General features: G+C 45.2%; 1 protein-coding gene across 6 annotated transcripts in view; it reads left to right on the forward strand.

Annotated features, from left to right (window-relative positions):
* Positions 1-429: 429 nt before the first annotated feature.
* arfgef1 (ADP-ribosylation factor guanine nucleotide-exchange factor 1 (brefeldin A-inhibited)) overlaps positions 430-23,696 on the forward strand; it is a 65,844-nt gene continuing 42,577 nt past the window's right edge. For 2 of the 6 annotated variants that reach the window (XM_042067395.1, XM_042067397.1), the window contains exons 1-6: positions 430-752; positions 16,853-16,883; positions 19,453-19,627; positions 20,084-20,230; positions 21,652-21,831; positions 21,950-22,003. In XM_042067395.1, coding sequence (XP_041923329.1) covers positions 629-752; positions 16,853-16,883; positions 19,453-19,627; positions 20,084-20,230; positions 21,652-21,831; positions 21,950-22,003 — 711 coding nt within the window. In that variant the 5' untranslated portion in view covers positions 430-628. The remainder of the gene's footprint in view (positions 753-16,852; positions 16,884-19,452; positions 19,628-20,083; positions 20,231-21,651; positions 21,832-21,949; positions 22,004-23,696) is intronic. The other 4 variants (XM_042067396.1, XM_042067398.1, XM_042067399.1 and 1 more) reach the window with 3 other exon arrangements.

Below are 23,696 nucleotides of genomic sequence, written 5' to 3' on the forward strand. Positions count from 1 at the left end.
GGGTTGTCCAAATGTTAACAGCGTCAGGCTTTCTTTTCCTGTGAACACAATAAAGCCCTACCATGCCAAACATTATGTTTGTACTGAAAACAGTAGCCTATATAATAATATTAATGTATAACAGGCTATGTTCTGTGTTGATACAGACCAAGAAGAAATATAGTAACCAAGGCTATGATATTCTAAGTTTTTTCTAATAGAGGCTAGTCCCCAATATAGATGAAAGCACAAGAGCAGGCAGTATATTATTGTGTTGTTTATTTTAAAGCCACTAGCAAAGATTCCATTTTCATGTTAGGAAAAATAAACAATAGCGAATGAATGTTTCTATCTCTCCCCTCCTCTCTTCCACGCTCGCTCTCTCTCTCTCCTTCCCTCCCTCCCTCTTTCAACCTCTGCTTGACTCACCCTGCCTCACTGCGGCCGTTTTTAACGTGCGTGACGTCGTTTCCTTCCAACATGGCGCAGGCAGGTCGCTGATGGAAAACTGAGGGATTTACCCCACCTTCTGGGTTTATTTATGTTTGTCTATCAAGGCCAGAATCGGTGTAGTTTTTAAAGGAATACATACATTTGAAGAGTATTTCGCCTTTGGGACAGGTCTTCCTCGCCCCATTTGCAGCGCGTCATGTATGAAGGCAAAAAAACGAAAAACATGTTTTTAACCCGAGCTTTGGAAAAGATCTTGGCCGACAAGGAGGTTAAAAAGGCTCACCATTCTCAACTGCGCAAAGCTTGTGAGGTGGCATTGGGTGAGTTTAATTTAATATATCGTTGTAATTTGGGTTAGTCTTAGATTTGCACACGTCATGCATCCACCGCTAATCTTACCGGTAAGGTGTAGGGTGCTACATTGTTGCAACCATTCACTGCTAGCTATGATGTAGCCTGCAAGATTAACAAGCCTTTGCGGAAGTTATTCTTTAATTCGCTAACTGCCACGGCCAGACCAGAATTCCTTATAACTGTCTGTTATGTGGACGTTCGAATCAATCTGTTGGCAAACGAGTAGGCCTATTTGTATGGTGATCATGTGTTAGACGCGAGATATAAGGAAATGTGCAGTCTGTCAGGGCTATCTTCCTTGTCTGTTGAAACCCCTAAAATCAGCTTAGTGTGTGGTAGGCTACACATCTCACCAAATGGACAACAAACTCGCTTTTGCAATACGATTATAAAATATCAAATTGACCAGAAATAATGTTTCTACATCTAAAAACATTATGTTGCAAACCCGTAACACAGTATCATATCTCTAAATTAAGGTGGAGAATAATAGCCTAGGCTACTACACGGTGGTTTATTTTTACTCCTGATGTTTTCTGGCTAATAAGCCAATGCATGTCGAAACTTTAAGCGAATGTTACACTGTTCTGTTATTGTTAAGATTTGATGGGATGTGTCTGTCCGCCCCCCGGTTCCTGCCTAGCATAAACAACAATGACTTGGCTTAATGGTGAAATCTAGCTAGCGAATCTGCTGCCCCACACGACCGGTGGGGAGTGGTGTCTGATATGCCACTGTGGACGTTGCCTTGCAGTTGATGTCTGTTTCAGGAGCGATGGCCTCGCCACGAGCTCCATGAATAACCGAGGGACTGTCACATAAGTTAAGGAAGTGTCAGTCTTGATAAGTGCACGGCCACCAGCCTAGGCTATATCATCCCCAAGCTACGTCTTCCTCCTTGCATTGGGCAACCCCCGCGTCCTGCCAAACTGCAGAGAAACACTGAATCGTTACACTGAAGTCCTGAAATGCGTTGTCTCCCCCAACATTTTTTCAGCAACAGCACCTTGGGTTTTCACTTTATCAGACCCAAGTCATCAGCCAACTGAATTTTACATAGAACCATTACTCCTGCTGATGTTACCCCGTTGTCACGTCTAGATCCGCAGATAAGCCTTTCCTTGAATTTCCCCTGGGGATCAATAACGTATCTATCTATCTATCTATCTATCTATCTATCTATCTATCTATCTAAGCCACATAAGGTAGCCTGTCACATTCTGTGTTGTATCCAGACTCATCAGGACATATCAGGACAGTTTGTCATTCAAAACTGACCTAGTTTGTCGATGTCAACTTGTGTGTATTTGTTAGTGTGCAATATGTATGAGGGATGGGGCAGTGATTATTCACCAGACACAGGCAGCCCTACAGAATTATTCTCACGCTGTATGCATTTAGGGAAATAGCCAAGCTCTAGCCTACTTCTGCAGTCCAAAAAGGGAGTCAGGGAAAGCTAGTTACACACTTTTGGAAGTAAATAATTAACGATACAATGGTGGTCCTCAGACCACGAACACTTGCACAATGTTCAATGTCTGATGCATGCTACCTTCTGCCAAAAGAGGAAGCTCATAGAGATTTCATAAATGCAGAGGAAGACCGAGAGAAGGTTCCTGTGTGCTGCAGGGTTGTAGTAGACCTATAGGCCAGTTGACAGTGCATACATTCCAGTCAGTGACAGTAAAATTCTAGGCCGGAGTTATAGAGCTCTCAAGTGGTCTTTGTGGGTTTTTAAGAAAATTGTTAAAGATCCACTACCACATTTCAGTGGAATTTGCTGTCAAAAGGTTCATCAAAACTAACACAATGTGGCAACTTGCAATCGATGTGAAAATGTGATCTGTTTTTTTCAGATCACAATGCATATTGTCCTCTGATTGACAACCACATTCAAAGGACATAAACAGCATTTCTATAGTTTTTCCCAAGCTATTTTCAGATGCTGGTTCCGCAGGGGGAAAAACACAAAGTAAATGTAATATCTCTACCTGCTGAGTCTGAACCTCTCCCTGGGTGAGACTTTATTAGCTGGTTGCTGCTGGTATGAATGAAAGGGCTAGCGAGATGAGAGGACGAGATACCTGCATTATCATATCCTTCAGCAGTCCACAAGCTGATGTCCTTTCGCAAGGACTTCGTGGTTTGCTAATGAGTAAATGTTATTCAGAGAAGCGAATGTTTTAAAAATACATACTGTATTTGCAATGGAATGGCTGTTCCAGATGTGGACCGGTGTGCTCTGGGCTGTGTGTGTTCTCAAGATACTAATGGCAGTAATTCATTAGAGTAGGCTATCAAAATGAGACACAATTTGCATTTCATAAACGTGTGCATTAATCAGTGTAGAGGGAGAATGTTGACCGAAATTGCTGATGAACTTTTTGGCTGGTTGTGTTGTGGTCTAATTTCCTCCAAACACAGAGAGACCCACTGTGTGCGTCCAGTTGCATTACTTTGTTATCCCCGTCATTTGTATCAGGGCAGACTTTGAAACCTCATCATCCATTTCCTGCTATTACCTTTCCCTCAGTAACTGTAACGCTAGGTCCACTTTGTCTGTGTGAACATTGTGAGTGCATGTGGCCACAGGGAAAAGAGCTGTTGGCATTTGTAGACTGAAAAGGTTGTAGCTTCGAGCTCCTCATATCCAGCAAGCCGAGGGCTCCTGTGAAGCCCTGTGTGTGTGTGTGTGTGTGTGTGTGTGTGTGTGTGATGGCAAACATGCAGCCTCTGCCGCAGAAGAACTCAGACAGCCCTGCTAGATTTCGGTATTCTTCATCTCCTCATAACAGCCGCTAACCCTGAAATGGTCCTGTCGCAAGATCTGGCCTAATCGTGGCCCTGTTCCGGCACACCTTGCCTGGGCTGGGTCGGCTCCAGTCAGCTGTTATTAGGGACATTTCTCTCATTCCTCAGTACTGTGCTTGCTGGGCTCACAGCTGTGTGTCAGAGTATTTTGTGAGCCGCTTGCCATTTCTGAGTTGGGCTGCTGCAACCGTTCTTTGGAATTTAAGGACTTTCTGATGTCTCCCAAGGAGTGGAGTGTTGCTGTGGTACTCTGAGATAAGAGAGCTGGAGCAGGGCTTGAATCCCCACAGAACTCAATTCAACCTTTTTCTCTGGTAATTGTAAGAACAGCCCATTGTTGTGCATTTAACAGTAGAGTTCTTTTCATGTGACCATAGCAGCAGTAGCTAAACTTACAAATCCCTTGACAACTGAAATACAATACCAAACACACTTGTGTGCGTGCTTAGACATTTGACAGGAAATTCTGGGTTATTTGCAGGTGGATTTATTTCTAATATGTTAACTTTTCTTTACTCTTTTTTCCTTTAATGCTGTTCATGTTGAACATGCTCAGTAAATTTTCTGCTGCTGTTTTAAGATTTGCGCAAATTCCGGCCACTACTATCATTTGATTTTTTTGGCCTGGGTAACCTCACTGTACTTGGCTCATTGTACTGAGCAGACAGTAAAACTGTTTTTTTTGTATATTCTGTCTTTCAGGAGGTAGAAGTATATGAAATCTCAAGCCCCATATTAATCTTTTCATATCTTACAGATTAAATAATAACCCCCTATTTTTTTAAAAGCTGCTTGATTAAGGAGTCCTATGTTGTGACCCATCATGATACTTTGGAATTCCTGAAACCAGTTAGGGCTGCAACAGTTGAGACTATTCAATTAATCTCCAACTATATTGGTAATTGTCAAACAGTCTGTTATCGGTATGTAATTATGTCATTTTTTTAGGAAACAACTTCAGAATTATCTGATTTGATCTCTCAACCTTTTTAACTCTCTAAAATTAGTGTGTGGAGTGTGGACTAAACAAGGCATTTAAGGGCATCTTCTTGGGCTTTGGAAAACACTCTACTTGACTACTTGATTAATCAAGAACATAATCAACCGATTAATATACTATAGGTTGCCAGGGCTGCCTTGAAAAATTTACCACATATATGTATGTATACCGTTTATTATATGGATGTTTTGACAAATTACTGACTGAGAAAAAATGCTTGAGCCATCCTGGTCATAATTGATGAAAACCACACAGAGACCATTGTAGAGGACATTTTACAGCATTTAAATGATTTTGTTCCTCTGCCGATCAGGTACATAGCTGAATCGAACAAGCTATTGATGTGTAATCCTTTTCTGCAATCAGTGACCAATTTACTTTAAAGCCTTGGTAAATTGTTGTTCAGCTCTGATATGGCAAATATCTCCAAATGGTCCACGCCACACATGGAAGGTAGGGGTGTTGCCTAATTTGATTGCTTGTCAAACTTCAATATCAACAACCTCTCGGCAAAATCACAGACTGTACCTTTAAATGAATATGGAAAAAACACAACACAGACAAAGACACAGACCTTAGAACTCATTTGCTTCGGCTAAGGGTAAACCACATTCAAACTAGTCATCAGTATCTATTATTCAGCAGTCACCTGATAGCCGCCTGCCTTCTCCATTACCTTGGCCAGCCCAGAACTACAAGCTTCCTCTAAATAGCATGTTTTCCATGACCACAGGTTCGTTAGCTTGTCACCACAGCTGCCAGATGTCCTTATTTCACGTCAGAGGGAACCCTGTTCAGAGTTTGATGAATGTTCTGTTGGATACAGTCAGTCGTGTCGTGATTCTTAAGGCACGTTGGGGATTTTCTGATGGAGCCGGGCAGAAATGGGATTGGCAGTATAGTTCCAGTGCAGACCAGTGGGCTGTTTTTATTTCCTTTGCCGTTAGTCAGGAAATGGTGCTGTCTGTAATAGACTTGGGCGTTTTAGGGTGGTTCAGAGTCAGACCCTTCACTCAAAAACACTAGACTGTTGGGTAGTTTCCGTGCTCTCATAGGCTTACACACCATGACCATGCAATGTATCAGTCAACTTCAGAGGACTTCATACTTGCGAGAGAGGGGTCAGTCACACAGGCACATTCACATTTGCAGTCACATTTACACAAGCACTCACTACACGTAAAGAGAGTTATCGAAAGAACCGAAAATGAAATGAAATGAAGGTGCAGGGAGAAGTGGACGGCATCTGGCAAGGAGCCTAGATCCACCATTGGGGCAGAGTTGCTTTGTGGTCACACAGTGAACATGGCAAATTAATTTCTTTCACCAGCTACCGCCACGTTTCTATGGCTCCAGGGGCCACACACACACACACACACACACACACACACACACACACACACACACACACACACACACACACAGGTGTGGCAGCGCAGCTGAAGATTACTTCAAGAGACCGGTGTCTAATAGCTGCCTTTAGCTGAATTGCTATCCGAGTAGGCTGCCACCGCAGTTAAAAGACAGCAGGTCCCAGAACAGCCTTCTGGGCTCAGATGAGGCAGCTTAATTAGGTTAGAAAATCTGCGCACAAAAATAAACGAGTAAATGCAGCCATTATGAACGAGTAAGTACTGAAAATGAGCGTACATCTTCAGTGAAGTCAAAGTGGTTGAGTTTGATAGCATGACCGTGACCCTAACGGAGTTGTGCACCCTCACGGCAGGTACTCGGTGGCAGTCCCGGCGTTTAATAATCCATGATAGCTTTGTGCCAGTGTTCCGTTCAAACTAAGACCAGTGGGGGAATTAATTATGACTCGTGCTGCCACATAGCAGGGGTGAGAGAGAGATCACACACAGGCCTTTTCTCCGCACCTGCTACTAGACTAACTACCAGGGCTTCCTGCTAATTTAGCCCTCATGGAAGAGGAGAGAACTGACACCTGTAGCAGATATGTAGCACTGCAGGCTTCAGCCAAAACACAGATGTGAAGGAAAATGAGGAGGAGGAGGAGGAGGATTATTATTGACTGGCTGTTTACACTATTATTTGCCTTTCAGACTGAAATCTCTCAGTGGATATATGTATAGAATGCAGAACCAGCTTCAGAACCATGCACAGAATAAATTGTAGAACCATACAATTTAAACGTAGAGACAGAAAACATTCACTTGTATGTATGTAGCCTATGAGTGTGTGTACATGGAGTATGTATTGTCATAGCCACGGGCACCAATTTGTTTGTGTAGGTGTGATGACTGTGAATTTGGCACTACAAACTGGCACAAACGTCTTCATGTTGTTAAGACTGGAGATAAATACTGGAAGACATATTCCTTGTGGAAATGAAGCACACGTGTGTAGGCTGACAGTTGCTCATATCCACTGTTGTAGCCTCCTGGACTCTCATGTATTCCATGCCTGGGCTGTGGGCACTCTGCTGGCCGCCCCCTTCAGCTGTCTTGATTAAATTGGGCTCCGGCTTCTGTAGCCACAGCATTCCTCAGGATGAAGCAGTCAATGGCAGAGCCTCGGGCTGCTCCTGACTTGCTTAGCTATTCATCTTAACCACTGATACAAAGCCCCTCCAGGCCGGACAAATTGATAATGAGCTGGAGAGTAATGTGACTGCTGAATACTCTGCTGTGCTGTTGTGAGCAGACGACTTTTTTGTTTCTCAGTGGGCTGATCGTAGGTTAGCATTATTCCGGCGCAGTGCCTTAAACAGTAACCAGCCTTCCAGCAAACTGGGCACAGCCGTGTCTTAAATCAGTTGTCACGGCGATGCTCTGATTAGTGGGGGTGTAAACAGAACCCTGCGGCCCACCCGTGACGTCGTCCCGGCAACCCTCAGCAACACTTCCTTCTCTGCCTCCAAATGTAATTACGCCTGGGCAACCTTTGCTTTCACCTCGTACAATGGAAATGTCAGGAGACTGTCCCCCCACCCTGCCCTGCTGCCCCTTCTCATCACCACCACCACCACCATCACCATCGTCTCCTCTCTCCACCCCCGACTTCACCATGGAAGCAGCAATGGTTGCAATAGCAGCTGCTGTGTGTGTGTGTGTGTGTGTTTGTGTGTTTTCAGACGGAGCAAATCGGTTAAGTTGTCTTCGGCAGACTAAGGTCGATGGTTAACAACATTTCACACGGCGGAGTCCAGTTAGACCATGTTTCTTTTTCTCTATGACTTAAAGCAACACCAAAGAGCTTTCCTCTGTCGCACGCACGCTATTTGTTTATCAGCACTGGCTTTTCAAGTAACGATGTCCACAGACAAGGTAGAATATGTTGCATGAAAGTGCGATGTATTGCAACATCAGATGCAAGTCAAATTTATAGTTTCTTATGTCTCATGCCATCGAACTACAGATCTGCTACCCGATCTGGCAAACTTGCATAGTGCGGTTATAGCTGATAGAGGGCCGCGAAGCGAATGCAGAAGTGCAGTTCACCCTGTTAGGAGTTGATGAACCACTGAAATGATTTTGGAAACATTATTTTAAGGTACAAAAAACTCTTTGGTGTTGCTTTAAGTACTGGCTATTGTAAGGACTGCTGTTGAATTATCTGGTCAACTAGCCTGCCTCCTGTATTATGGCCTGATGAACACTGATGTGCTATTTTAGCTAATTCTGGAGAGAGGTAATAAGAAATCTAATCAGGCTTAGTATCTTTAGGTGCATAAGTGAGACTAAAAGTCTACCTCCTTTGAGACGTGCTTCAGGTTCATTTGTATTTGTCTTGTACTGAGATTCATAGTTGGTGATCATCTGGTTCCTCTGGCAGATGGCATCAACACAATTGTAAGTTTAGATGGGATGCTGCCTTGCAGAGAGTGGCTATCCATTTCTCTTCTCACGCCTACACAGTATTGATCGACCGCGTTCTCAGATATCCTTCAGGTGTTCTGTGCTGTGTTGTATTTCGTTGCTTTGTTTGTTTATGGTTCGACTTTCAGCGCATGAGACAGGGTTGTGTAAGGTTTCTCTATTCTCTCACTTGGGAGATGCTTGAGCTTTGGGTGGGTAATCGTTCCTTACTGTTATTTCAAAAGTGTGTGTCAAGTCCGTGTTTTGTTGTGTTTCTAACTGATTTACTGGCACTTAAGGACCAAGCTCCCTTCTCCTTGCTTGTTTCCTGTTCTTAGCATGCGTGACTCTTTTCGTTGCGAGTAAATTGCTCAAGTTCACCACACACATTAATTTTCAGCAGCCCCAGCGCGGTGAGCATGCCAATTTTAGCTGGAGGAGCGAGTGGAAAGAAATCAGCGGCCTTGCGAGGCGAATCGAGCTCCGTCGGACTGCGGGCACCGCATTCAAATCCGCCGTGTCTTTTGAAATGGTAATATCTCAGCACGGTGCGACGGGCGAGATGCTTCGATGTGCTCCAGTCAGGTGAAAGGGGATTGAGGGCGGACCGAACCTGACCCGACCTGGACGCTCGCTCGTGCACCAGGGGTGCGGAGAGACAGAAGAAGCCATGGGCGATGGATGGAGCAGGGCTTTGGAGGAGGCCCAAGGGCTGGGATAGGGATTAGGGAGTCTTCCAGGAGAGAGGGATAGATGGAAAGGCAGGGAATGAGGGAGGGAGGGAGAGAGGAGGAGTGGGGAAGAGAGAAGGGGGAGAGAGAGAGGGGGAAGAGATGTATAGAGAGAAGAGAGAACGTGAGAGAGGGAGATAAAAGGGGAGAGAGGGAGTGGGAGAGAGAGAGAGAGGCAGGGAGGAGGGCTTGGAGTCTTGGCTCATGAAAGAGGTTCTCCGTAGGCACTCTGCGCCTTGGCCAGCAGCCTCACTGCAGAATGACTCCACACACACACACACACACACACACACACAAAAGTACAAATTTATACATCTCCAGGAGTTTCCCTATGTTACTCATAGATGGAGAGCCCCCAGCTGACTAGTCACACACACACACACACACACACACAGGTAGATACATCAGTGTGTTTGCCCATATCCCTCATAAATGGAGAGCCCCTCACTCACCTGTCTCCTGACTCTCTCATATATACATATACATATGCACACATAGAAAGCCAAAGGTAGGGCAGACAGGAGACAAGAGATGCTTTGTTGTTTCAGAGAGCGTGTATGTTCATACACACACACACACACACACACACACACACACATACACATACACACATACACACACACAGAAAGATGGGCTTGCTAGATCTCAGTTGCTTTGCATGTCAGGCATTCTCCCCATAGTTTCTCAGTCCTAGTCATGTGATCTGCTGCCCAAGTCCTGTGGGGGCTCCTCTTCTCTTCTCTTCTCTTCTCTTCTCTTCTCTTTTCTCTCCTCTCCTTTTTTCTTGTTTTTTTCTCCTATTTTCTTCTCTTCTCTTCCCTCTCCTTTTCTTCTCTTCTCTTCTCTTCTCTTCTCTTCTTCTCATCTCCCTTCTTTCCTCTCCTCTCCTGTTCTCTTCTCATCTCATTTCTTTTTTATCTTCTCTCAACTCACCTTCCCTCCATTCACTTGTCAGGCACCAGTATCTTTCTGTTTAATTGGTGAAATACTGTGTATGTGTGTATTTGTGTAGCCTGTGTGTGTGTGTGTGTGTGTGTGTGTGTGTGTGTGTGTGTGTGTGTGTGTCTGTCTGCCTGCCAGACCGAGTGGATATTGAATTAGTGCTATGAGCTGCAGCAGGCCCGAGTCAGCAGGATTGGCTTATCCAGTTGAAGGCTTCCTGGTGAACTTGTTTCAGCATCTCCACACATTGGCTGCCCCATTCACCTAAACATACAACAGCTGCAACCTCAAGAAAGTGAATGAATTACAGAGGGTTTATCACATTGCTTTCATAGGAAACTATGTGATAAACTAAGTTTGGAAAACAGATTATCACACAGATCTTCAGCATCACTGATGTTATTGTAACTTGGGATGGACAAAGAATAAACGGAAAATCTGTTTGAATCGATCTTTTTTTAATCATTTAATATTGATTCATATACCTTTTTGAATAATTTAACATCAAATTATATACCTTTTCCTGGAAGCATGAATAAAAAGTACATTAATGTAACTGCTTTGGGGTAAGGTTCTTCATTTAAACATTAATATTAAAAAGGCACAATGTTGGAGGATTTATATCTGAGCAGCATTGGAGTTCTAAATCAGATCGGAAATTGTATCGAATTGGGACCTTGTGAATTGGAATTGAATTGATTCAGGAAATCGGTGGTGATCCCCAGCGCTAATTGTGCCTGTGTTAAACTCTGTGGTATACGTGAGTAGTTTGGGGAAGGGTGTTGGTGATGATGAAGCAGGTTAGGGCTGTGTTAAAGTGGACTGTGCAGCTTGAGGTCATTGTTTCAGACACCCCATCCTGGCAAAGATCTCTTTGACACCCCATGCGTGTCAGAGATCTTTGCCAGACATGGTCTCTGGTCATTGGCCATTTCCAGTGAGGTGGGTGTGAGTGTCACCTCAGCGACCTGTCCAAATTGAGAGGAGGAGATAGACAGAGAGAGAGAAAGAGAGAGAGTGAGATGGAGAGAGAGAGACGTTCCCTGTGGAGCGAGGCGAGAGTGACATGTCGTGCCACTCATGGACCATTCACTATCTGTCCCCGGCTGCTGCTGTGGACACACACACACACACACACACACACACACACACTCCTATTCCCATACGGCTGCCACGTCACCGGCGGTGTCAAAACACATCTCTAATTTGCCCAATGGATTGCACATGCTTGTCCATACAGGCAATAACTTGCATACACACACACACACACACACACACACACACACACACACACACACACACACATACACGACTGAGCCCTTTTGGAGAGGACTAATGGCCCAGGCTGAGACCTTGGCTGACTGGCTTTGTGTTGCGTCATGACAACAGCAGCGGCCCCGAAGACGGCTACTCTGAGCGAGTCAGCAGAGGAGTAGGGTTCGTGTGTCGAGCGGAGACCTCAGCGGTGACTACAGTCCTCATAGAAAACATCAGAGTAAAGCGAGGTCAAGGACTGGGCGGCTTAGACCCCCCCCCCCCCCCCCCCCACACACACTGCGTAGCCGCTTCAGTTTGATCGCACTACGACACTATTTATCTAGCAGATTTGCTCAGTGCTGTTGCTGCAGTCTGAGTGCCTCAGTTCACTGACGGTGGCCACATTCCACTAGTTGAGCGCATTCTTCCGTGACACTGCGCTCAGTGCCGAAAGTAAATAATGCCTCAAATGTTTCACTATGGGCTCGTTTTAATTCCATTCACAAGTCTGTCCAGGCAGTAATCCGGTCGGTGGTGGTGCGCGTTTCTGTAAGCTTGTAAAGCAGCCTTCGAAAGGTCGGTGTGTTTGTTCTAAACATGAGCCTATGAGGGTGACGGTCATGGCTACCTCTGCTGCTTTGTTTTGGAGGCCAGCCAGTTGGCCTAGTCTTAGCCAAAGTTGGGTTACATGACGTCGTCTGAAGACATTGCACATTGGCTTCGGCAAGGCTTCTGTTTCAACCACCTGGACAAATACAACGGCTACAGTGCAGGATGGGATTATGGGGGAGCTGTTGGTTAGCATGGCTGTAAAACGCCATACAGTACAATGCCAGTTTATCTCAACCGCTTGTGGTTATTTTTGCCTCTGTGTGTGTTGGTCAGTACCCTGCAGTACCAGTCCCACAGTTCTTGCCTGTTAGTTTGTAATAAAAAAAAAGAAGAAAAAAATAATCAGCAAAACGTTGCTTGCAGTTTGTTTGGACCCAACCATGCAAGCTTTTGGGTATCAGGGTGGGGGGCTAGTTGGTTAGTGTGGTTTCAGCACTGAAACACACACACACACACACACACAAATACAGAGAAAGACACAGACACACACACACACAGATGAGAGTGGAGGAGGGACGGATGGCACCCGTAGTGAATTACACACGCCGTTGCGTATTTGGGTTGATATATTCTCTAAGGGCTCATGGGAAATGCTGGAGCTCTGAGGCACTGGAGAGACTGTTGGAGCCTTAGTGAGATGTAGCGAGACCCACTGAGACTGAGGGAGAGGGAGATGCTGGCTGTCTGTCCTGCCGGCCAGTGCTCACACAACAGCTGCCATTGTTGTCACCGCCCGGTTTCAAAATTATTTGAAATGGGATCTTGGGCGCATAGATCCTAGTCGGTGTTCAATTTGGTTACAGCATGTGTGTGTGTGTGTGTGAGAGAGAGAAAGCCGCCATCTGCATTAGCATTTAATTACTGTTTTTAGTAATCAATTCAATTCTGTGGGGTGTTTGTTTCAGTTGGGCTCAAGCTTTCATTTTTAATAATGTATAATTAGTGTGGCTGTGCACTGCACATTTACAGAGCTGTTTGACAGGGCTGCTGGAATTTGGATGGGAAATGCATCCTTTCCATGAAGGCAATGAAGTTGGGAGCAGTTCCAGGTGTGTGTGTGTGTGTGTGTGTGTGTGTGTGTAATGGGTCTTCTTTTGAGCTGAGCAGTGTGAGTGTTTTCAAGGTCAGACTCCAGAGCATGACTCAGTGCTGAGAATTTCTCTGCAATCTTTAGTACGGTGCAAAGGCAATATAACAAGTTTACAGTAACAAACACAACAAACTTTATTTCACCTAATCAGTTGTAATGGCATTATCAGCACAATCACCGTGCTGCGTTCATGAGCGTGTGTGTGTGTAGAACCCTCTGTGGGGGCTCAGGTGAGTTGAATTAGGGGTGGCCGTCAGCAAGTCTCTGGAATGCTGAACCTAATACAGCATCTCCACGGTAAATGTCGGCTCAATTGTTGCGTTGCCATGGTTTCAGGTCTCCGCTTGGTAACTGATAGTGCTGGAAGAGTGTCATTTCCTGCTCCAGGCAGCGAATGGCATTACTGTTTACTCACACTCTCTCTTCAGAGGACTACACAAGGACCTGATAAGCAATGAAGGTCAATACTTTAAAAGTTCCAAACGATTGAAAGAGAAAATTATATGTTGTTAAAACATTCAAAATGCCTAATAACAAGTGCCTAACGTTCAGAGGCACTTGTATTCTAACAGCCAAAAACAAACCACAGTTGGTGTTTTGTTTGGTGTGAACATTGAGATTTCCCGTCCATAGAGGAAGTGTGGTTGGTTAGTTCCTAATGTAGGCCCTACACACAGTAAACAAAGGCCTCTCCTCAAAACTTGTGTTATGTTTGCTTTACTCTTATCCTAGATGATCAGACTGTTTAAGTTTTCATTTGCTTTGAGCTTTAGCGATCATGTTTCAAAGCTTTTTTTATTTTAATGTTGTTAAGAAACTATACTTTCCTGCCTAGATCAGAGGGCAGAGTCAACAGGCATCTCTTTGTACATCTCTTTTTGCATATTTGTTACAGGACACACATGCAGTTTGCTAGTTAGTTGTCATTTCAGTAGCACTTCCTTTGAAATGCCCCGCTCAAAACCATGTGAAGTAGGCCAGGTCAACCAGTGGCCCTCTTCTAAAGACCACACAACACACATGTGTTTTTTTCAGCAGGCAGTAGGGTTGAGAGGCCTTTCTCTTTTCCTCTTATGATCTCTCTATCCATCTTTCTCACTCTTTCCATCACTCTTGTTCTGTCTCTTTTTCTCATTCTCTCTCTCTCTCTCCCTCCCCCTGCTAGAGATGTGTGGTCCGAAGAGAGAGATGGGGGTGGCCTGTCTGGACCCCCACACTCTTTCTCTCTCTCCTTTCTTCCTCTTTACCTTTTGCTCTCATTTTCTTGCTTTGTATCTTTCTCGCTCTCTCTTTCACTATATCTCTTCCTCCCCCAGCCCTCTCATCGTTGTTCACAGTCCAGAGAGAGAGAGAGAGGAGCTGCTTGGACCATCACCCTATTTATATACCTCCCCTTTCTCTCTCTCTCTCCTCTCTCTCTCACTCTCTCTCTCACTCTGTTTCTCCCCACCCACCTTATTGTTGTAGCCCAGAGAGAGGGGGTGGTATAGAGAGGAGGATAGAAAAGAAACATGAAGCGATGGAGGGTCCGCGCATCCCCTCTCTCTCCCAGGCCTGTGAACAATGACGAGAGGGGTGAAGGAAGAGCGAGTGGGAGAGAGAGGGAGGACGAGATCCTCACTGCTTCTTTGTTCCTCGGAGTGATTGCAGTGTGTGTGTGTGTGTGTGAGCACTTAGTCATCCATGAGCGCCGCAGCACTATGAGAACGGCCCATTACATGCAGACCAACTACAGGAACTTTTGTGTGTTGCTGTGGCTGATTTGTTTACATTGTCTGATTTCCTCACCCAACGGATAGAGAGAGCATTGTGAGCTGCCAGCATAGCGTTTCTTCTCCTTCTTTTCTTCTCTTTCTTTCTTTCGTTATCTCTCACTTCTCCCCTTTGGAATACATTTATTTAAATGGTGAGGAGGATATCATTGTTCCTGTTGTCATCCCACATTTTGACTGACATTGTTTGCTCTGGTGGACAGTCAGTCTCCACCATTCTGGAGCAGGAAGCAGGAGAGGCACTGTGCCTGCATTAGTAAAGCCCAGTTAAGGCTCACCTGGTTCACGCCCATCTCTGATCTCCTGATTTGATGTTTTTCTCCTGTCCATCATCTCCCTCCAAGCCAGCTGGGCATATTGGGCAGCCGTGGCCTACTGGTTAGCGCTTTGGACTTGTAACCGGAGGGTTGCCAGTTCGAACCCCGACCAGTAGGCACGGCTGAAGTGCCCTTGAGCAAGGCACCTAACCCCTCACTGCTCCCCGAGCGCTGCTGTTGTTGCAGGCAGCTCACTGCATCGGGATTATTGTGTGCTTCACCTCACTGTGTGTTCACTGTGTTCATTGAGTGTGTTTCACTAATCTAGGATTGGGATAAATGCAGAGACCAAATTTCCCTCACGGGATCAAAAGAGTATATATACTTATACTTATACTTATACAAACAGAGATTAGAAAAGTTTGGAAAAGTTTCTCATAGGCTGCCCTGCAGAGTGAGGATTAAGTAGGATAGCCACTAATGCATTCTCATTAGTGTCTTTTTAATACTTAATGCTGCTGCTGACACTGTGCTCCAGTGAGGTAGCCCTGGCCGGAGGGAGGCTGTGATGGTGCCTTGCTAATGATCCTCTAGCAGGAGAGATGTGTGAAGGGTTTTGTGGAGTATCTGATTGTGGTGGAATGTGGAAAGCAGTAGTGTAATAAAAAATGTCAGTAGTACAATAAAGAATGTTGTTTTTTTTCTTCTCTTAATAATGATGTATGTGATGACTGAAATGGGCCTGCTTTATTGCTAAGCAGTGTGTGTATGTCTGTGTGTGTCTGTCTCTGAGAGTGTCTGTGAGAGAGTGAGAAGGTGGAGAGAAGGTGTGTGTGAGGGAGAGTGGCTCTGTGTGTGTGTGTGTGTGTGTGTCTGTGTCTGTGTCTGTGTCTGTGTCTGTATCACATCTCTCTGAGGCTTAACAGTCTCTGCAGTGGAAGTTGGCAGGCTGCTTCCCCCTTTGCTCTGAATCACTCTGGTGCAGGGACTGCCATGTGTGTGTGTGTGTGTGTGTGTGTGGGCGGGCATGGATGTGTGTGTGTTTGTGCTGTGTTATCTGCAAGGGCAACACAACTGGCACGGGTGCTGACAGCTTCCCAGACCCCCTCAGCAGACTGGCGCTGATCTGATCCTAATTCTGTTTACACTCGCAGCAATATGGACGCTTCTCAATTCAGTTTCAATTTAATTGTACTTGTATAGCGCCAAAACATTACACATATCTCACAGCGCTTTACAGTTTCTCTGCCATGTCCATCATAGCTGTCTTGCGCTATCCCCACCATGTTCCTTCATAGGTTCACAAAAAAAAAACAGATAAGGGCAGGAATGATCAACTGTGTGAAGTATGACGCAACATCCTCTTCCTCTCAGAGGACCATGTCATCTCTCACTATGCAGTGTCAGTTCAGGCACGCCCCAGTCCCCAGGTTTACACATCCATCTTGAGTAACAGCACATCCTCTAATATATGATACGATACGATACAACTTTATTTGTCAAATAAAGTTGTATCGTATCGTATCAAACTTCAGGAGGCCTGGAAGAGGGCCGCAGGCCAACTGACAGGGAGGGGGAATGTGACGTGATTGGGGTTTTTATAGGGTATCTTTATTGGGGTTTATAAAAAGTGCACTGCTGTTTTGGGTTGGGAGCTGAGACTAGGTGCTCTGTTTGTGTTTATTATGGCAGAATGTGGTTATGCATAATATGTCATATGTCATGTGCCTGTTTCTGAATCTGCCACTCACTTCCCCCCCCCCTCTTCTCTTTCAGAGGAGATCAAGGCAGAGTCGGAGAAGTTAAGGTAAGCCCACTTCCTCAACCAGCAACATGTGTGTTTGCAGTACTTTGTTTTAGTGTAACACTAGACCCTGTCCCTGGATGACTTTCACAGACAAAGAGAGAGAGGGAGAAAGAAAGAGAGAGAGAGAGAGAGAGAAAGAAATGCAGGAGGGAGGGAGGGAGAATGAATGTGAGAGAACATGTGAGTGTATTAGCAGATAAGAGTAAAGAGGAAGTGTGTGTGTGTTTGTCTTTTTTTCACTTGTGAGGTTTTTGTGTTGGTGTGTGCAGAATTGTCTGTGTGTGTGTGTGTGTGTGTGTGTGTGTGTGTGTGTTGCCTCCTCTCGTTCCTAAAAGCTCCTCTTGGTGTTGTTAATGGCTCTCCTCTGGTGGCTCAGTGGCAGGGGGTGGGGTTGTGGGTCGGGGGGTCAGTGCTGCTGGGCAACCATGGCAGAGGAATGAAACACATGGCAGTCCTCTCACTCACTCTCTCTCCACTGCACACACATCACAATGCTCTCTTTCTCTCTCTCCTCTCTCTCTCTTTCTCTCCCTCTTTCTCTCTTTCTCTTTCTCTCTCTCTCTTTCTGTGTATGTGTTTGCTCACTAATGTCCAGAGAGGGCTGGGCACACACATTCATGAACCGCCTTACACACACACACACACACACACACACACACACACACACACACACACACACACACACACGCATACCTGAGCTCAACTCAAGCAGGTTCCTGGCCAGCAGCCAGACCAATGGATACCTTGTCTTAGCTGAATTACTGAATTACTTGGATGGGAGACCTCCTTGGAAAACTAGGTTGCTGCTGGAAGTGGTGTTGGTGGGTGGCCAGTAGGTGGCACTCTTCCCTTTGGCCAAAAAAAAGAAGATCGATCCCAATGCCCCAGTGCTGTGACGAGGGCGCTGCACTGTAGGAGATGCCGTCCTTCGGATGAGACGTTAAACCGAGGTCCTGACTCACTGTGGTCATTAAAGATTCCATGGCACTTATCGTAAAGAGTAGGGGGTTCCCCGGTGTCCTGGCTAAATTCCCAACCTGGCTCATTCAATCTGGCCCCCTAATCATCCCCCACTGTAATTGGCTCATTCACTCCCTCACTCTCCACCTCAAGCTAGTGTGTGGTGAGCGTTCTGGCGCATAATGGCTGCCGTGCATCACCCGGGTGGGTGCTACACATTGGTGGTGGTTACTAGTGAGGTCCCCCCATCCATGTGTTGTAAAGCGACCTTGGGTACCATGAAAGGCGCTATATAAGTCGAAGGTATTATTATTGTTATTATTAATGGCGAGCCTGCCAGGATGGCCTCACTGATAAAGCCTGTAATCTCTGAGAGGACCCCAGAGTCACCGTGTGTCTGAGGCTAAACCCCAAACTATGTCAATTAAAAAGCCTGACCAGGCTAATCTGCACGGTTTCCAGATTAATGAAAGGGAAAGGAGGAGCTGGTGGAGGGGAGGTGGGAGAGGAAACGCAAGCAACTGGGTGCCTATCTGACAGCCAGTAGAGAGGTTGTCTGCATACCTATCACTCTGACAGACTCTGTCTCTCTCTCTCTCTCTCTCTCTCTCTCTCTCTCACTTAAACATGCACACATGAACAGAGGCAAACAAAAACACCCTCCACATACTCAAATGTTGCAAGTCAGCCTGGTTCATTGACATCAGAAATTGTAATGCACATGTGAAACAAACGAGAATCGTCTGGTCATGTATTGCATGGCATGGAGGAAAGACTTAACCACCATCTCCTCTCAACCAATCAACCACACACACACACACACACACTTGCTCTTTCTCTCTCTTTCTCTTTCTCTCTCTCTCTCTCTCTCTCTCTCTCTCACCCCCCCTCCCTCCCTCCCACCACTTTCAGTGTCCCAGTGCACTTGCTGAAGTCATCCAGCTGAAGGAACTAGAACCGTCTATCACGTCAGCCAAGGAACAAACACAGCACTTAAGGCTTGGCTTCAGCCCACATGAAGGCCACTTTGGGTTGCTCTTGTTAGTGGAGAAAGTTGGTGGTCAAGCAGAATGGGTTGTGCTTTTGCAGTGAACTGACATAACATAGCCACCCTTGGGGATCAATAAAGTCTCTATCTCTCTCTCTCTTTCTCTCTCTCTCTCTTTCTCTTTCTCTCTCTCTCTCTCTCTCTCTCTCTCTCTCTCTCTCTCTCTCTCTCTCTCTCTCTCTCTCTCTCTCTCTCTCTCTCTCTCTCTCTCTCTCTCTCTCTCTCTCTCTCTCTCTCTTAAAGGTGCATGCCTTCATTATAGTCCAATGCACTTTTTTGTTGGATTCAGCAAATCTCTCTTCTAGCTTTCCATTCTGTACTCCAGTGTTGGCACACAGTCTTGTCACCGTGGAAACAAACAAAGTGGCTTGGACTGAAGTTAGAATGAAAAATGAAGAGTGTATTTGATTGATTGTTCAGTTAATATCAGCAATCTTTCCCCAGGATCAAGGACTGAGTGGATGAGTGTGTTTATTAAAGATGCAGTCTGTGGAGATGCTTGGCGTGTGTATTCAGTAAATGCTTTTGATGGATGGCCTTGGTCTTGGTTTTCCGACACAGCAATCTGCTCTCTTGCAGTCCGCCCACGGGAGACAGCAAATCAGGTTCCAGCACTCTGCCGCCAATCAAATCAAAGACCAACTTCATCGAGGCAGATAAGTACTTCTTGCCGTTTGAGTTGGCCTGTCAGTCCAAATGTCCACGCATCGTAAGCACATCACTAGACTGTTTACAGGTCAGTACCCGAGATGGAACTCACTAAAATGTGTGTGTGTGTATTTGTTGGTTCTGTTGAACACTATTTGATAGTTTATTTCAGTAACCATATACATCAATTATTTCTTTAAAATGCATTTGAAAACATGCACATTTACATTTACATATTTACATTACATTCTACAACCTCCTATACCATTCTACAACCTGTTTATAAAACAAAATCACTTTTACCATACTGCTCATTCAAAGACATGGAATGCATTAGCAATCCATCATTGCTACATGATTTTCAATGTTTTAACAGTGCAGTTAATGCAAAGCACTATTGGTTTGCTTGCACTATTTTACAGTTACTCTATTTCTATGACCGCAAGGTTTGAGCGATTTAAACCACAGCTTTGGTTTGTGTTTATATACCGAGTGCTGCTTCGGTCTGTTGTTTACACACTGCCCGATTTTCTGGCTTCGGCAGAAATTAATTGCATATGGCCACCTGACGGGGAGCGCCCCAGACAACACCACCCCGGGCAAGAAGCTCATCGACAGGATAATCGAGACCATATGCGGCTGCTTCCAGGGCCCCCAGACGGACGAGGGCGTACAGCTCCAGATCATTAAGGTTTGTAAATCCATGTTTGTCCCCTTGCTGGTTCATAGATCCACTTTTCAGCCACTGGAATGCCAGTTCCTATACCTCCAGTGTGATACCACTTGGTGGTACCAATCCAAAATTAGAGCACTTTTTTCTTCTTAGGTTTAATACTATGGCAACTATTAACTAACCAATTGAGTAGAAAGGATTATTATATAATTCTTTCATGCATTCTTCCATTTTTGTTGAGTTTTTGCAGATTGCATTGTTGTTGAAGATTTAGAAGTTTGTGAGGCTACAGTATGTGGTGCCCAATGCTCTGGTCATGTGACTGGAGTTCCTGTTTAATGGCGTTGATGCACCTTGCAGTCAGATCGTTTATCAAATGTACTTAACAATCTCTCTAGATCTTTGAAACATGATATTATCAAGAAATAAAGGGTATTGAAATAAGAGTGTGTTTATAAGTTTTAAGTGTTTTAAATAGATGACCTTACATTTTATAATGTAATTTAATTAATGGTGTACTTCAGACCTTCAGACTTTTAAGTGCTCTCTACTTGTCTGAGTGGATGAAGCTCTAGATGTTAAATGAAGAACATTTTGGCCTTGAAATAGCCTCTTCATCATGTTTAGTAGCTACTGTGTGGAATGGTACCCCTCTCTTAGGAGACTTCCTTGATGCTGTGGCACAGTGAGAGACCTGAACAAATAGAATGTGTTTGGCTGGGCTATATTAGCCTGGGTTGCCATGGCAAAGAGAATAATGTGGATAGGGGCCTGCCGTGGCATCTCTGAAGAGGAAGTTCTTTTGTTGACCTGTCACATCTTATGAAACAGAGTTGTTGCCGCCCGCTTTGTGCTTGACTGGGTCAAGTGCTGCTGCGCGCAGCCCTAGTTTCTGAATGCGGGACCACGGCCCAAACCTGAGTGGGTTCTCCCGGTGTCCTGTCAAGTAAGCCTAGTGTTGTTTCCCTGTTGTGTAAGACTGGCTGGAAATGTTCAGGAAGAAAGTTCACTGGATTGAGGGCAAGTGGGCTGAACTTTCTCAGTAGCTTTTTACATCACACCACATCCCAGAGCTTGTTCAAGTGGTGTGATGTTCAACCACTCAAGGTAAAAGTGCAGATTTGCAGTATGCTGAGGAGTGCACACAGGGCTGTGGTTTTTAAAGCACCTAAAGCACCTTCCCTACAGTGCTGAAATAGCTGTCTTGTGTTGTATTCTAAACAACATGGGCAGTTTTACATTAAAGATTTCTTCCTTTGCAAGGGGATTGTGTGTGTGTGTGTCTGGGTGGGGGGGTTGGGGGAGGAGAGCATGCTCACTTTTCGCTGCAGTCTGTCTGTCTTGTGCTGTGGCTGCACTGAGACAGAGACAGACAGTGATTGGTGAGAACGAGATGCGTGAGAATTGATGCTAATTGGATGGTTGTGTCCCATCGCCAGGCCTTGCTCACAGCAGTAACGTCCCAGAATATCGAGATCCACGAGGGGACCGTCCTCCAGGCAGTGCGGACATGCTACAACATCTACCTGGCCAGCAAGAACCTCATCAACCAGACCACGGCCAAGGCCACGCTCACCCAAATGCTGAATGTCATCTTCGCCCGCATGGAGAACCAAGCAGTAAGTCTCCTCCGCACGTCTCAAACAGCAATACGGGGGGGAAACACTTGTTCTAACCTGTGTTTTTTTTCTTCTTGACTGGAACTTCTCCCTTCCCCCCTCCTTCTCGAAAATATAGCTTACAAATCACAAGATTACTTGGGCTATGGCTTCCAGAAAGCGTGATCGTCAGGTAAAGAGTATAGGACTGCCTTGAATTATTGCTTGGTCTTCCCTCCTCTGGTTGTGTGCTTTGGCTTCATCCATCAGTACTTTATTCTACCGTAGTTCTCTTCTCTCTCTCTGATGTCGTGTTCCTTAAAACGTGCTTGCCGTGGCTTACGTTCTTTTTGCCTGCAACTTTGTTTCCACATCCAACGTCATTCAGTTCTATATTTAAGTGTGTGTATGAATGTTATTTTCATCCTTTTGAGTTTGACGACGGTCATGTGTGCGAGCGGGAGTGCGTGTGTGTGTGTGTGTGTGTGTGTGTGTGTGTGTGTGTGTGTGTGTGTGAGGATGAGTTAAAATAACAGCACAGATGTTCAGCATACATTTTGTGGGTTTTTAATAGATCCCCCACATTCTGGTCATAGCTGGTGACCTGTTAACCTATTCGTTGTTGATTTTATTAATTGTGTATATAGCGTAAAATAACTGTTTGATCTGTGCCTCAGTCAGCAAGTTGGGCTTACATAGTTTGGCTGTGAAACAAACAACATTGACTCTGCATCCTTTGACAATTTTGTCTTGCTATGGGAGAGACTGAACTCTGGGGCCCCTTGCTGTCTTCGTTTGATGTGGCTAAACTTGAGAAGCGATAGACTCGTGACCCTCCTTAATTAGCCCACTCCACAGCGGTGACGGGCCCTCGACAGGCGTTCCGTGCCTGGCCGGTTAATGCACGCCACATCACATCGCCATGTGATAATTGTGCGACGAGCCTGTGCCACGTACATTAGGACAGATTAAAATGCGAGAGAGTGCTTCTGAAACGCTTCCAGGGGAGTTTATCCATGAGCTGCATACCAAATGTGCCAGATTTCAGCTGTACACGAGACTGCGGTTAAAAAAAAAACCCTAGCTGCCTTAACCATGATGCCATAAAGGAATAGATATTTAAGGGTTGGGATCAAGCTCTCCGTGTTGGCAGTCTATTACCCTCACTACACCCACACATGTAATCACAGTGCATATGGTAACTCGGCTGGGCTGAACGATCTCTTTGCTTACTGCATAAATATTGCCTCAGTGAGGAACAGGCATGCAGGTTGGTGGCTCCTTCAGCCTGGTTAGCGTTGGTGTTAATCATGAATAATTTAACATCTGATATCTTTTCCTTGGATGTTTTGCTTCGAGGAACTTCCTTGTTTTGATCACAGGAGTGTGTCAGTGTCTCAGTTGGTTTATTCTCATTTCAAAATCTATTTAGATAGTAGATACCCTTTGTATTACTACAGTAAGCACTATGTATCCAAGGTCACTAAATCCCTTACAGAATTTGCAGGTCCACTGAGTTGAGCTAATCTTAAGCTTGATTATGGTTACATACTGTACATGAATACATAATACATGAATACAGATTTAATGTCCTATAAAGTAGCAAGAGTTTTCAGGGAATTTGTGTGGAAGACAAAGGGACGTTGAGCATGGGTCATACAAGTTTATACAAGGACACTTAGACAGGCTGCAGGCTAACAGACCACTTAGCTTACGACCTCACAAAAAAGCACTCAGCAAGCCAGATAAACCGTGTGTGTGCGCCATTATGTTCAGTATAAAAAGGTTGGACGAGAAGGCTGCATTTTCTTCCATAGAAGCATAGTGCAAGCCCCTAAGACACATAATTTCTAAGTACATCTCTTTCTGGGAAGACCAACAGCCTG

The sequence above is a fragment of the Alosa sapidissima genome, chromosome 17 (assembly GCF_018492685.1).
Source record: "Alosa sapidissima isolate fAloSap1 chromosome 17, fAloSap1.pri, whole genome shotgun sequence".
Classification (NCBI taxonomy): domain Eukaryota; kingdom Metazoa; phylum Chordata; class Actinopteri; order Clupeiformes; family Clupeidae; genus Alosa; species Alosa sapidissima.